This window comes from Bombina bombina, chromosome 2, assembly GCF_027579735.1.
Source record: "Bombina bombina isolate aBomBom1 chromosome 2, aBomBom1.pri, whole genome shotgun sequence".
Classification (NCBI taxonomy): Eukaryota; Metazoa; Chordata; class Amphibia; order Anura; family Bombinatoridae; genus Bombina; species Bombina bombina.
The window spans coordinates 168,358,679-168,374,616 of record NC_069500.1 but is presented as its reverse complement, the minus strand read 5'-3'; the positions used below and the strand labels follow the sequence as shown (position 1 = coordinate 168,374,616).

The 15,938-nt window shown below is 39.5% G+C and overlaps 1 protein-coding gene across 1 annotated transcript in view; it reads left to right on the top strand.

Annotated features, from left to right (window-relative positions):
• SGTB (small glutamine rich tetratricopeptide repeat co-chaperone beta) overlaps window positions 1-15,938 on the top strand; it is a 300,564-nt gene that overhangs the window by 112,072 nt on the left and 172,554 nt on the right. Inside the window, exons 2-3 of the mRNA XM_053701340.1 lie at window positions 9,473-9,587; window positions 10,997-11,100. Of these exons, the coding sequence (XP_053557315.1) occupies window positions 9,488-9,587; window positions 10,997-11,100 (204 nt within the window). The 5' untranslated portion in view covers window positions 9,473-9,487. The remainder of the gene's footprint in view (window positions 1-9,472; window positions 9,588-10,996; window positions 11,101-15,938) is intronic.

Genomic DNA, 15,938 nt, shown 5'->3' with positions numbered 1-15,938 from the left:
TGAAATTATAATGCAGAGTTTGTTTTATATATATATATATATATATATATATATATATATATATATATATATATATATATAGTTTATATGACTATGTCAATGTGTTTAATGTCCCTTTAAAGTGTATGTATGTATGTGTATGTGTGTATGTATGTATATATATATATATATATATATATATATATATATATATATATATATATATATATATATATATATATATACATACATACAGCAAAGAGCTATTTAGTATATTATACCTAAATTATAAGAGGTAAAATACTGTACCATATAACCAAACAAAAAAAAAGAACTTTATCTAACATCCCCTGACACGATTCCATTATCAAAAATAAATAAGTAAATAAGGAATATTATTGATACACAAATTTAATTTCACAGTTGATTACAAACCTGCACAGAATACCTTTTTTATTGGTTCAGATTAAATAAATAGTAATTTACTGCCTGTATAAGTATTTGCACACCTTCATAAATATATATGGAAAAAAATGTATAAATCTTTTTTCAAATTGATTCTTTAACTTATCTTGTGTTTAAATTCTTGCCAAATTATGTAATCAACTATATCATATTACCTCCTTACTATTTTAACATTCATTAATCATTTTTGGTTGATGCAGCCCCTGACACCACTAAATACAGTATATTTGCATAATCAACAAAGGCATAAGAAAAAGACAATGCAATAGCACTTGGTCTGAACTTCAAATAAGTAGTATATATTTTTTTTCTGACAGTTATGTCTATTTCTACTCCCCCTGTATCATGTGACAGCCATCAGCCAATCACAAATGCATGTACGTATATTCAGTGAATTCTTGCACATGCTCACGAGGAGCCGGTGACTCAAAAAGTGTAAATATAATAAGACTCTGCACATTTTGTTAATGGAAGTAAATTGGGAAGTTGTTTAAAATTCCATTCTCTATCTGAATCATGAAGTTTCATTTTGACTTGAAGTGTCGCTTTAAATATTTGGGAATACGTCAGCACTAATACTTCTGAAAATAACTTGACCATATAATCTACCTCGTATTTCTGATAAATATGAGACTATATTACTGAATTAATGCATTCTCTGTGTGTATATTAAAGCTGCACAGTAGGGCAGCTATAGTTTCAGTTTGAACAAAGTTTATGTTTAAAGGGAGAGAAAGGTGACAATTAAAATGTCATTTCAGTTTTAAATAGAAGTTTTTAGCAAAAATGCTTCTTGTGTACAGTGACTTGTGTGCCATAAATTACGTTTTCACAGCAGGCGCAATACACACTAACGTCAGCTCTCTGAGATTAAATACTGGTGCACGGACCCTCAAAGCATATGTGTGTATGCCACTATGATCACTTTGAATATAAATGTGCATATAAAGTTGCATAGAAATATTTACGTTCCATGACCAACTCAATGTTTTTTAAATTTGGCAGTTTTTTGGGCAAACTCAGAAACTCCATATGGTTAAAAAAAAAAAAGAAGTAAATTTGGCTATTTTTTTAGTTATTTAGTGTTAGACAAATATTACTTCCCCCCCCCCCCCTATCTTTTACCATTTTAAGCAATCTGCCTGACCTACAGCATGAAATGCTGCATTCATCTTTATGAAATTTGACATGGAGATAGACTTTATTATCTAGTAGACCTTTCTCTATTAGAGACTGTTGCTTGATACTCTTGCATATTTCCCGTTAATTACACCCACATTTATTTAGCTATGTACTACCGAGTTTATATGCTGGGCCCACATTTGCCCAGGGGCCTCACACCGGAATAGACATTTACCCAAGGGCTTTGCATGCCTCACACCTAGAATAGGCATTTGGCTATTTGCCCCACATTCAGAATATGCATTAGCCCAAGGGCCCTACACCAAGAATAAATCTTTGTCCAGGCGCACAACTCACAGAATAAGAGAATAGGCATTTGCCCAGGGGTCTAACACTAAGCATTTGTCTAAGGGCCCCACACCTGGAATAGACATTTGCCCAGAGGTCCCACACTTTCTTATAGCTTAAAGGACCATTAAATACAGAAGAATTACATAATACAAAGACAAGGTGATATCACTTCATTTCAATTTTAAATGAGTAGAACATTTTTTTGGTCTGGTAAATGTCAAAGTTAATTCCTTTTTCCCTCTACTTGTATCATGTGACAGCCATCAGCCCATAACAAAAACACATATACGTATATACTGTGCACTCCTGCAAATGCTCATTAAGAGCTGGTGCCTCAGAAAGTGTGCATATAAAAAGATGGTGCACATTTTGATAATGGAAGTATATTGGAAAGTTTATTTATTTATTTTTTTATTTTTAAATATTAATTTCTATCTGAATCATTAAATGTAAATATTGGCTTTAGTATCCCTTTAAGTATGCTGAAGAGCACAATGTTATAAAAAATAACACTTATAACACTTAGAGAGATTAAAAACAATAAAAAAGCTGTGGGTTATACTTAAAAGAAACCATTGCAATATTTATTATTTATCATTTTAAAAGGATTTACCAATTTATTTTTTTAAACTGTGTTTGTGCAGGGTCCATTACTTCCTGTCACAGCCACACAATATGGCTGTGATCTCTACAGGAAGGCAAAGGAGTAGCTTAATGTTTGCCCATGTTTAGAAGATGACTTTAGCTGCAAAAAACAGGTGACAATAGAACTTGTTTTATAATGGTAGCTTCCTTGTCTCACTAAAGGCAGTGGCTACAATAGTAATTTCTTAGTGTTCATTTTGCAAAACATGCTGTGATCTGAGATGTCATGGCAGAAAATGCAGCATGTCTGCAGAGAGAATGGGACACATTCAGGAACTGTTAGCCTGATGCGAAGCAGCATTGCAAAGCAAAAGAGCGGTTCTCTGCAAACAGCACTGTGCTGTAGCTGCACTGTGTAAATTTTCCTTAACACAATGCAACTAGAGCAAAATACTGTTCGAAGAAAATTGATTTGAATTTCATTTAATAATTGCCTGCAGTACATTTTTCACCGAGGGGGGAAAAAGAAATCTCATTGCAGAAAGTAAAAAAAAAGTTCTGCCTCTGGGTCTATTTTTAACACAACCTATCTTTTTATGTTTACTTTGATTTCACATTTTTTTTTTTTTAGCAAAGCACTGTTTTGTTTCCCTTACTTAAAATAGTCATGTTTCTTTTTTTGTAGTGTGCAATTAGTTTATATTGTATTTGTTTTAATTTCTTAAGAAAAAGCAAGCAAATAAATCTGCAAATAATATACACCAGAATTTTTATTGTTTAAATATAATTGATAATCCCATTATTATGCATTTATAATATGTACTAGTCCTAAAGCCCGTGTACACGGGCCATTTTTTGCTGTACAGCGGTCCCACCCCTTGCTCTCTCTCTCCCCCTCTCTTTTGTGCTCTCTCTCGCTCCACCTTTTTTTTGCTCTCCCACTCTTTTGCGCTCTCTCCTCCTCTCTTTTGCGCTCTCTCTCGCTCCACCTCTCTTTTGCTCTCTCCCCCTCTCTTTTACTCTCTCTCTCTCCCCCTCTCTTTTGCGCTCTTTGCCCCTCTCTTTTGCGCTCTCTCTCCCCCTTTCTTTTATGCTCTCTCTCTCTCTCTCTCTCTCCCTCCTCTCTTTTGCGTTCTCTCTCTCTTTTGCGCGCTCTCTCCCCCCCCTCTTTTGCGCTCTCTCTCTCTCTCTCCCCCTCTCTTTTGCGCTCTCTCTCTCCCCCTCTCTTTTGCACTCTCCCCCTCTCTTTTGCGCTCTCTCTCCCCCTTCTCTTTTGCGCTCTCTCTCCCCCCTCTCTTTTGCGCTCTCTCTCCCCCCTCTCTTTTGCGCTCTCTCTCCCCCCTCTCTTTTGCTCTTTCTCTCCATCCCTCTCTTTTGCTCTCTCTCTCCCCCACTCTTTTGCTCTCTCTCCCCCTCTCTCCCCCCTCTCTTTTGCTCTCTCTCTCCATCCCTCTCTTTTGCTCTCTCCCCCTCGATATTGCTCTCTCTCCCCCCTCTCTTTTGCTCTCTCTCCCCCTCTTTTGTGCTCTGTCTCTCTCCCTTTTTTTGCTCTCTCTCTCCATCCCTCTCTTTTACTCTTTCTCTCCATCCCTCTCTTTTGCTCTCTCTACCCCCTCTCTTTTTCTCTCTCTTCCCTCTATTTTGCTTTTTCTCTTCTCTTTTGGTCTCTCTCCCCCCTCTCTTTTGCTTTTTCCCCTCTCTATTACTCTCTCTCCCTCCTCTCTTTTGCTCTCTTTCCCCCCACTCTCCCCCTCTCTTCTTTTGCTCTCTCCCCCCTCTCTTTTGCTCTCTCTCTTCCCCTCTCTTTTGTTCTCTCTCTTTCCTCCTCTTATTTTCTCTCTCCCCCTCTCTTTTGCTCTCTCTCTCCCCCTTTTGCTCTTTCTCCTCTATTTTGCTCTCTCTCCCCCTCTCTTCTGCTCTTCCCCCTATCTTTAGCTCTTTCCTAACTATTTTTGTCTCTCCCCCTCTCTTTCTATTTCTCTCCCCTCTCTCGCGCCGACCGCGCCCGGCCATGCCCCTGACCATGCCTGCTCCCATCTGGCCACGCCCATGCTCCCGCCCGGTCACGCCCACTTTCGTCCCACCGCCGCAAACAGCATTTCAGGTAAGGCCAGGTGTGTTTGTCCTTGTGCTGTCTCTACTGCGCATGACAGCTTCGGACAAACATACTTGGCCTTTTATATTATAGGATATATGCTCTCTACTAAACAAAATTGGTAATATAAACTGCTAGTACATTGACTTTTGATTAATTATTTGTGTATGGAATCATAAAAGATGTTCCATCCCATACACTGGCAGTAACAGCATATGTGCATATGTGGCTGAAAAACAGTAATGACTTTTACTAGCTGATGTTTTGAGCTATATAAAGAGTTGTGTGTTTTTTTACATTAGAGTGCCACCTTGATATGTTTGCTTTATAACTTTTACTAGCTGATGTTTTGAGCTATATTAAGAGTTGTGTGTTTTTTTACATTAGAGTGCCACCTTGATATGTTTGCTTTATAACTTTTACTAGCTGATGTTTTGAGCTATATAAATAGTTGTGTGTTTTTTTACATTAGAGTGCCACCTTGATATGTTTGCTTTATAACTTTTACTAGCAACATTTTTTATAAAGGGATTATTTTTCAAAATGCTTCTATTTAAAATTAAAATGCACCCACGCATATTTCAATTTTGATTTATTAACACATAAATATATATGTAAATAAGCATATACATATATATTTACTGGGAACACAAAGTTCCCATAGAGCGCAATGTAAAAGCACTCCCCACAATACTGCCTAGTGCAGTTATTTTATAAAAAAATGAAGATGAATCTATATATATTTTTTTAATAGAATACAGTAGACTGCAATTTTAAGCAACTTTCTAGTTTACTCCTATTATCAATTTTTCCTCATTCTCTTGCTATCTTTATTTCAAAAGCAGGAATGTAAAACTTAAGAGCCGGACCATTTTTTGTTCAGAACCTGGGTTATGCTTGCTTATTGGTTTGCTAAATTTAGCCACCAATTAGCAAGCGCTATCCAGGGTGCTGAATCTAAAATAGGCTGGCCTCTAAACTTTAAATTCCTGCTTTTTAAATATAGATAGCAAGAGAACGAAGAAAATGTGATAATAGGAGTAAATTAGAAAGTTGCTTAAAATTGCTTGCTCTAGCTGAATCATGAAAGAAAACATTTGGGTTTAGTGTCCTTTTAAGAAAACAAAGAGGGTGAGCAGTGGTTGGTGTAAGGGAGAGGGTCTGTTCTGAGAGGATGAAGTTGAGGATGATGAGAGAGGAAAAGGGGCTGTGTGAGGCACAGCAAGGGACGAGGAGGTTGCTGTGTATGAGAGAGACAGAGAGTGGCACTGGTCTGTGGGAGAAGGATGCTGACACCGTGAGTAGGGATTTGGCTGATGGAGAGGAGAGCTGTTGGTGAAGAGGACCAAGTCTGTGTGGGAGACTGGGGGTTTCAGATGAGGTTTTGCATGTGAGGGACAGGGGCACTGTGAGTTTAAAGAGTGGTTTGTTTAAAAAGGTGCCAAACAGAGCTTGGTTCAGCACTGACTGTGTTTGAACTGCCATTTGCAATTAACAGAAGGACTATGATTGTGATTGAAGTTTCTCTGTTCTTATTACTTGTATTGCTTTAACAAATGTTCAGCCTGCTTGTTCAGTGATCATCAATGTATGTTTACAAACTGCATTGGATTGTTAATAATTGCATGAGGAATTGTCATGAGCATGCTAGGGACCACACTTAGTCTGGCTGCCTGTTTGTGACGATACGTATAGCTGAAGCCACAAGCCACTCAGGGCTCTGTTTTCTTCTATTTATTATGATGCCGGCATTCCCTGCTGCTGAGGGGCTAAGTATGCCTCTTCCATCAAAATCACAATATGGACATTTTAACTTTCCTGAGAAAAAAAAAAACAATTTTCAGAGTTTAGTTGTGACAGACATACCTTTAGTACAGCTTGTCCGATCCTGTTATCAGTTATACCTATGCTACAGACAGCAGTTGCCTCACTGATACAGAGAAATCGTGACATATTTAGTAGTTAGTACTCTTTTGTAAATGCTATCAGCATTTTGTATGATTCACATCCTGGGGCCGATTTATCAATGTCTGGCAGACATGATACGCTGTAGTGTATCATGTCCTCTAGACATCGCTGAATGCCAACAGCATACGCTGTAGTGTATCATGTCCTCTAGACATCGCTGAATGCCAACAGCATACGCTGTTGGCATATAACATTGCACAAGCAGTTCTGGTGAACTGCTGCCCGCTAGCAAGGGGTGTCAATCAACCCGATCGTATTCGATTGGGTGGATTGATGTCCGCATCCTCAGAGGCAATGGACGAATACTTCCGTTTCCGGCGAGCCTAAAGGCTCGCCCAGAAACAGGGGTATTTGGCCCCCTGTCTCTTCTGCTCAAACTGCTTTAAAAGGATACTAAACCCATTTTTTTTTTCTTTAGAAACTTTCTTATTTACTCCTATTATCAATTTGTCAATTTGTATTCATTCTCTTGCTTGGAAAAACAGGAAGGAAAACCTTTGGAGCCGGCCCATTTTTGGTTCAGAACCTGGGTAGCGCTTGCTTATTGGTGTAAAAATTTAGCCTCCAATAAGCAAGTGCTATCCAGGTGCTGAACCAAAAATGGGCCAGCTCCTAAGCTTTACATTCCTGCTTTTTAAATAAATATAGCAAGAGAATTAAGAAAAATTGATAATAGGAGTAAATTAGAAAGTTGCTTTAAAATTGCATGTTCTATCTCAATCAAGAGAGGAAAAATTGGGTTTAGTGTCCCTTTAGGAGCTGCATAGCAAGGGGAGAAGGCCTGTTGAAGACAATTTGATTTTCTTGCATTGCCAGTGATACTAACTGGAAACCTAGATCAGTGTCACCTGGGTCTCTCTGAACAATTTTCTTCTTCTGTAGAGTCATTGCAACAGGACGATCCAATGCAGACTGGAGCAATCATGGGACCTATTTCTGTTTCAGAATGTGTTATACATAGAAACCTAAACCTGTGTTTCTATTGTGGCAAGGGTGGTCATTTGCTACGTAACTGTCCAGTAAGATCTAAAAGAGCATCTAACAAAGGTTATAGTGATATTGCAGCTGTGCTCATGAATACCTCATCTGTTGCATCCTACATATCCATCACCCTTTCTTTACAATGGTCAACAAAGATCAGAAATGATGCAATTATTGACTCTGGTGCTAGTGAATGCTTCATTGATTCTACTCTGGAAGCAATATTGATATTTCATTGTGAGCAAAGACCTTTCTAATAAAATTATTTGTTGCTGATGGAAGCCCTATGAAGTGTGGTCCTGTTATCCAAGAGACTTCGCTAGTGTCTGTGGCTATGGGCCCTGGTCATACAGAGACTTTACAGCTCGGTTTGGTAGTCTCCCCATTATTTCCATTAATTTTGGGGCAACCTTGCAGATTGCACAGTCCTTTAGTAACATTGGGAGGAAGGCAGCATAACCTTTTGCTTCTCTCTTTTGTAAAAGAACCTGTTTGTGTCAGTCTGCTACACTGAGTGTTCATCAAGATAAAAGGACCTGAACCTTATAGAGACCTTTTTGATGTCTTTAATAAGAAAGATGCCAACCAGCTTCCTCCTAGATGCCCCTATTATTGTCTAATTGATTTAGTTCCTGGCGCTCCAATTCCTTTTAGAAGGATTTTACTTTGGTCTAGGCCTGAGACACTGCATTTAAAAAAATATATTGATGAGAACTTAGACAAGGGATTTATTAGACCGTCTACTTCTACAGCTGGAATTGGTATATTCTACCTTGAGAAGAAAGATAAAGGACTTTGGTCTTGTGTGGATTAAAGAGCACTCATTAGCATTACCTTCCAAAACAGAAACCGTTTGCCACTTGCTCCTGATATGCTGGGTAGGATTAAGGGGGCTCAGTTTTTATGAAGATCGATTTAAAGGGAAGTGATAAGACTGCTTTTTGCACCTGCTATGGACATTTTGAATATCTTAAAGGGATAGTCTAGTTCAAATTAAACTTTCATGATTCAGATAGAGCATGCAATTTTAAGCAACTTTCTAATTTACTCCTTTTAGCAATTTTTCGTTCTCTTGGTATCTTTATTTGAAAAAGCAAGAATGTAAGCTTAGGAGCTGGCCCATTTTTGGTTCAGAACCTGGTAGCTGATAATAGGAGTAAATTAGAAAGTTGCTTAAAATTGCATGCTCTATCTAAATCTTGAAAGTTTAATTTTGACTAGGCTATCCCTTTAATATCTTGTCGTTTGGGTCATGTAATGCACCTGCTAAATTTCAGCATTTCAACATGAATTATATTTTTAGAGACTTATTAAACACATTTATTGTAATTTATTTGTATGATATCCTGGTCTTTTCCTCCCCTCAAGATTTTCATATCACACACTTTCGGTCAGTTCTTAATAAACCGATTATTTGCTAAGCTTGAAAATGTCAATTTTATGCTTCTACGGTTGAATGTTTGGGATCAATCCTTTCTTGGGACCACATTGAGATGGATCCAATGAAGGTTTCTGCAATTCTAGAAATGCCCAGTTCCTACAATTAAGAAAGCTGTGCAGAGATTCATTGGATATGCTAATTTTTACTGATATTTTATTATATTTTTTCTGCTATTTTTCTGCCTACTAGGAGCTGGTGCGTCTGATAGTGTACATATTAAAGGACTGGGCAAAATTTGATGATTATTATTATTATTATCAGGTATTTGTAGAGCACCAATGGAAGTAAATTGTAAAGTCTTTTAAAACCGAATGCTCTATCTGAATTATGACAGTTTATTTTTGACATTAGTGTCTCATGTTTACCTCAGCACCAATTCTTATTCAGCAAGTTGCTCACTGCTGCCTGAGAACTGTATTTCTTTAAGATAATATTTGGCACAATAAGGTTTCAAATGAGCTATACTTCTTGTTCCTATAATTTAGTTGTCAACTTCAAAGATGTCATCAATCAAACGTCTGGTATATGCAGTGATCCGGTTTTTGAAAGAACAAAGTCAGCTGGATTCATACACATCCGATGAGCAAGAAAGTTTAGAAGGTAAATAATTAACATAATAGATCCATTACACAGAGCCAAAATAGACCACGTGGTAAGAACACTAAAAGGCACATCTCTAATGGATTTCTGCTAGGTGTATACATAACATATCACTGGCTCTTTTTGTTCTATGAAAATGGTTCATCACACGCTAATGATCATTGCATGATTTGGAAATGTACATTTACTACCATATTCAATTACTTTGCTGGAACCTTGATGCTTACATAGAACACTTAGGGCTAGCTTACAAGTGGCACAATATTTTATTGATCTCATATCTTTGAGCCCTTATAACTTTTTTGTGCAATATTTTTTTTAATTAATTCTTCTTAGACAGTGTTAATATGAGTGTAACTGTATTTTGTAATCTATTTCTGAAGTGTTTTGTGCAACTTTTTGTTTCGGAAAACAGTTAACCACAGCTCTGAGATTGCGGTAAGGATTTTCCACTTGTAATATCAGCGCAATGAAAATGGCTCACAAAACATGATTATGCTAGTGGAAACTAGCCTCACTTGTAATCTAGCTCTTAATATGCTTGTAATGTTGTTCTAATCTTAACTTCACATGAATGGTAACACATATTGTCACTTTATCTCAATAGCCTATTCACACCTCTTGAAGGGACATGAAACCCAAATTTTTTCTTTCATGATTCAGAAAGAAATACAATTTTTTACAATGTTCTAATTTCCTTCTATTATCTAGTTTGCTTCATTCTCTTGATATCCTTTGTTTAAAAGCATATCTAAAAAATACTCAGCAGCTGCTGATTGGTGACTGCATATAGATGCCTCGTGTGATTGGCTCACTCATGTGCATTGCTATTTCTTCAACAAAGGATGCCAAAAGAATGAAGCAAATTAGATAAAATAAGTAAATTGGAATGTTTAAAATTGTATTCTCTATCTGAATCACGAAAGAAAAATTTGGGGTTTCATTTTCCTGTAAGATTACAGCAACGCTCTATTCAGGAACCCCTTTGTTCACTTGGCAAGGAATCTCATTTTAAATATTGCTGAACTAAGTGATTATTGCCTTTGTAATTATTTGCTTTTGTAAGTAGATGTTTTACAATAAGTACGTAAATATATGGGGGCCTATCTATCAAGCCCTGCTGCTCCATAACCCTGTCCGGCTGCTCTGATGAGGCGATTGGCCGCGAGTCTGCAGGGGGCGGCGTTGCACCAGCAGCTCTTGTGAGCTGCTGGTGCAATGCTGAATATGGAGAGCGTATTGCTAATGCTGAATATGGAGAGCGTATTGCTAATGCTGAATATGGAGAGCGTATTGCTTTCCGCCTACAGCGATGTCTGTCGGACCTGATCCGCACTGTCATTTTTTGATTGGTTATGTTTTTCTTCATTAGTTATCAGCCTTAACAAATTGTTTCTCAACTATTTCAGTTGCAATACAATGTCTGGAAACAGTGTTTAAGATAGGTCCTGAAGATACCTATCTTTCAGCTTCAAAGAAATTAGAAGATGTGTTTTCACAAACCAGTTTCAAGGTAATTCAGAAGATTGTAAGTATTACTTTTTTCTTTACAAAAAGATGAAGAATATTATTCTTATTTCTCCAACATTGGTGTGTCCGGTCCACGGCGTCATCCATTACTTGTGGGATATTCTCCTCCCCCACAGGGAAAGGCAAGGAGAGCACACAGCAAGAGCTGTCCATATAGTCCCTCCCAGGCTCCGCCCCCCCAGTCATTCTCCTTGCCGCTCTGAACAAGTAGCATCTCCTCGGGGATGATGAGGAGTTTGTGGTGTTTAGTTGTAGTTTTTTATTCTTCTATCAAGAGTTTGTTATTTTAAAATAGTGCTGGTATGTACTATTTACTCTGAAACAGAAAGAGATGAAGAGTTCTGTTTAAAAGAGGTGTATGATTTTAGCAGCAGTAACTAAAATCAATTGCTGTTTCCCACACAGGACTGTTGAGATGAGAGAACTTCAGTTGGGGGGAACAGTTTGCAGACTTTTCTGCTCAAGGTATGACTAGCCATTTTTCTAACAAGACTGTGTAATGCTGGAAGGCTGTCATTTTTCCCTCATGGGGATCGGTAAGCCATTTTCTTAGTCAAAAATCAAACAGAATAAAAGGCTTATTATGGGCTATAAACTGGTAGACACTTTTAGGGGCTAAATCGATTGCTTTATTTAAGTATTATATGCAATTTGAAGTTGAATTTCACACTTTTATAACATTGGGGAACGTTTTTAGCACCAGGCACTTGTTAAGACACCTTCCCAGTCAGGAAGGGCCTTTCTCTGTAGTAGACAGAACCTCATTTTCGCGCCATTATTGCACAGTTACTTTTGAGTACAGTACATGCAGCTGCATGTGTGAGGGTCTGAAATCCACTAAAAACGTTCCTAGAAGGCTTCATTTGGTATCTTATACCCCCCTGGGATTGGTGAAGTCGCAGCAAAGGCTGTGGCTGGGACTGTAAGGGGGTTAAAATTGTAAACTGCTCCGGTTTCCACATTTTAAGGGTTAACAGCTTGAAAATTGGGGTGCAATACTTTGAATGTATTAAGACACTGTGGTGAAAATTTGGTAAAGATTGGATAATTCCTTCATAGTTTTTCACATATTCAGTAATAAAGTGTGCCCTGTTTAACATTTAAAGAGACAGTACCGGTTTTATTTTAAAACGTTTTTTGTGCTTTATTAACCAGTTTAAGCCTGTTTAACATGTCTGTACCTTCAGATAGATCATGTTCTGTATGTATGGTAGCCAATGTGGTTCCCCCTTCAAATATGTGTGATAATTGTGCCATAGCGTCCAAACAAAGTAAGGACAGTACTGTCACAAATTGTAAAGTTGCCCAGGATGATTCCTCAGATGAAGGAAGTAGACATAGTTCTACATCATCTCCTTCTGTGTCTATACCAGTTATGCCCGCGCAGGCGACCCCTAGTACTTCTAGCGCGCCAATGCTTGTTACTATGCAGCGATTGACGGCAGTAATGGATAACTCCATAGCTAATATTTTATCCAAAATGCCAGCATTTCAGAGAAAGCGCGATTGCTCTGTTTTAAACACTGTAGAGCAGGTGGGCGCTGATGATAATTTTTCTGTCATACCCTCACACCAATTTGAAGCGGCAGTGAGGGAGGGTTTGTCAGATGGGGAAATTTCTGATAGGAAGAATTTCTCAGCAGGCAGAACCTGATGTTGTGACATTTAAATTTAAATTAGAGCATCTCCGCGCATTACTTAAGGAGGTGCTATCTACTCTGGATGATTGTGACAATCTGGTCATCCCAGAAAAATTGTGCAAGATGGACAAGTTCCTTGAGGTCCCGGTGCACCCTGATGCTTTTCCGATACCTAAACGGGTGGCGGACATAGTGTATAAGGAGTGGGAGACGCCAGGCATATCTTTTGTCCCTCCTCCTATATTTAAGAAATTGTTCCCTATGGTCGACCCCAGGAAGGACACATGGCAAACAGTCCCTAAGGTCGAGGGGGCGGTTTCTACTCTAGCCAAGCGCACGACCATTCCTATTGAGGACAATTGTGCTTTCAGAGATCCTATGGATAAAAAATTGGAGGGTTTGCTTAAAAAGATTTTTGTACAGCAAGGTTACCTCCTTCAACCTATTTTGTTCATTATTCCTGTCACTACAGCGGCGTGGTTCTGGTTCGAGGAACTGGAAAAGTCGCTCAGTAGGGAGACTCCGTACGAGGAAGTCATGGACAGAATTCACGCACGTTAACTTAGCTAATTCCTTTATTTTAGACGCCGCTTTGCAGTTAGCGAGGTTAGCGGCGAAAAATTCAGGGTTTGCAATTGTGGCGCGCAGAGCGCTCTGGCTAAAGTCTTGGTCGGCGGATGTATCTTCCAAGACAAAATTGCTTAATATCCTTTTCAAAGGTAAGACCCTTTTTGGGCCAGAATTGAAAGAGATTATTTCAGACATCACTGGGTGAAAGGGCCATGCCCTCCCACAAGATAGACCTTTCAAGGCTAAGAATTTCAAGAACGGACCGGCTTCCAACTCTGCAGCCTCTAGACAAGAGGGTAACACTTCCCAGACCAAACCAGCTTGGAAACCAATGCAAGGCTGGAACAAGGGTAAACAGGCCAAGAAACCTGCTGCTGCTACCAAAACAGCATGAAGGGGTAGCCCCCGATCCGGGACCGGATCTAGTAGGGGGCAGACTCTCTCTCTTTCCTCAGGCTTGGGCAAGAGATGTTCAGGATCCCTGGGCACTAGAAATAGTCTCTCAGGGTTATCTTCTAGAATTCAAGGAACTACCCCCAAGGGGAAGGTTCCACATGTATCACTTATATTCAAACCAAATAAAGAGACAGGCATTCTTACATTGTGTAGAAGACCTGTTAAAGATGGGAGTGATACACCCAGTTCCAACTGTGGAACATGGTCAGGGGTTTTTACTCAAATCTGTTTGTAGTTCCCAAAAAAGAGGGAACTTTCAGACCAATTCTGGATTTAAAAATTCTAAACAAATTTCTCAGAGTTCCATAGTTCAAAATGGAAACCATTCGAACAATTTTACCTACAATCCAGGAGGGTCAATATATGACTACCGTGGATTTAAAGGATGCGTACCTACATATTCCTATCCACAAAGATCATCATCAGTTCCTAAGGTTCGCCTTTCTGGACAAACATTACCAGTTTGTGGCTCTTCCGTTCGGTTTAGCCACTGCTCCCAGAATTTTCACAAAGGTGCTAGGGTCCCTTCTGGCGGTTCTAAGACCGAGGGGCATTGCAGTGGCACCTTATCTAGACGACATTCTAAATCAAGCGTCGTCTCTTTCCAAGGCAAAGACTCATACAGACATTGTTCTAGCATTTCTCAGATCTCACGGGTGGAAGGTGAACGTAGAAAAGAGTTCCCTGTCTCCGTCAACAAGAGTTCCCTTTTTGGGAACAATAATAGATTCTTTAGAAATGAAGATCTTCCTGACAGAAGTCAAAAAGTCAAAGCTTCTAAACTCTTGTCAAGTTCTTCACTCTATTCTGCAGCCTTCCATAGCTCAGTGCATGGAAGTAGTAGGATTGATGGTTACAGCAATGGACATAGTTCTTTTTGCTCAAATTCATCTAAGACCATTACATCTGTGCATGCTCAATCAGTGGAATGGGGACTATGCAGACTTGTCTCCACAGATTCAAGTAGACCAGGTGACCAGAGACTTACTCCGTTGGTGGTTGAATCAGGATCACCTGTCTCAGGGAATGAGTTTCCGCAGACCAGAGTGGGTCATTGTCACGACCGATGCCAGTCTATTAGGCTGGGGCGCGGTCTGGGATTCCCTGAAAGCTCAGGGTCTATGGTCTCGGGAAGAGTCTCTTCTTCCGATAAACTTCCTGGAACTGAGAGCGATATTCAATGCTCTCTGGGCTTGGCCTCAATTAGTGAAGGCCAGATTCATAAGATTCCAGTCAGACAACATGACTATTGCTTACATCAACCCATCAGGGAGGAACAAGGAGTTCCTTGGCGATGAGAGAGGTATCCAAGATCATCAAATGGGCGGAGGATCACTCCTGCCATCTATCTGCAATTCACATCCCAGGAGTAGACAACTGGGAAGCGGATTATCTGAGTCGTCAGACTTTCCATCCGGGGGAGTGGGAACTCCACCCGGAGGTCTTTGCCCAGTTGACTCAATTATGGGGCATTCCAGACATGGATCTGATGGCGTCTCGTCAGAACTTCAAGGTTCCTTGCTACGGGTCCAGATCCAGGGATCCCAAGGCGACTCTAGTGGATGCATTAGTGGCGCCTTGGTCGTTCAACCTAGCTTATGTGTTTCCACCGTTCCCTCTCCTTCCCAGGCTCGTAGCCAGGATCAAACAGGAGAAGGCCTCGGTGATTCTGATAGCTCCTGCGTGGCCACGCAGGACTTGGTATGCAGACCTGGTGAATATGTCATCGGCTCCACCATGGAAGCTTCCTTTGAGACAGGATCTTCTAGTACAAGGTCCATTCGAACATCCAAATCTAGTTTCTCTACAGCTGACTGCTTGGAAATTGAACGCTTGATTTTATCCAAGCGTGGGTTTTCAAATTCAGTGATAGATACTCTGGTTCAAGCCAGAAAACCTGTGACTAGAAAGATTTACCATAAAATATGGAAAAAATATATCTGTTGGTGTGAATCCAAGGGATTCTCCTGGAGTAAGATTAAAATTCCTAAGATTCTCTCCTTTCTCCAAGAGGGTTTGGATAAAGGGTTGTCAGCGAGTTCTCTAAAAGGACAGATTTCTGCTGCTTCCGTGTTGTTACACAAACGACTGGCAGCTGTGCCAGATGTACAAGCTTTTGTACAGGCTTTGGTCAGAATCAAGCCTGTTTACAGAC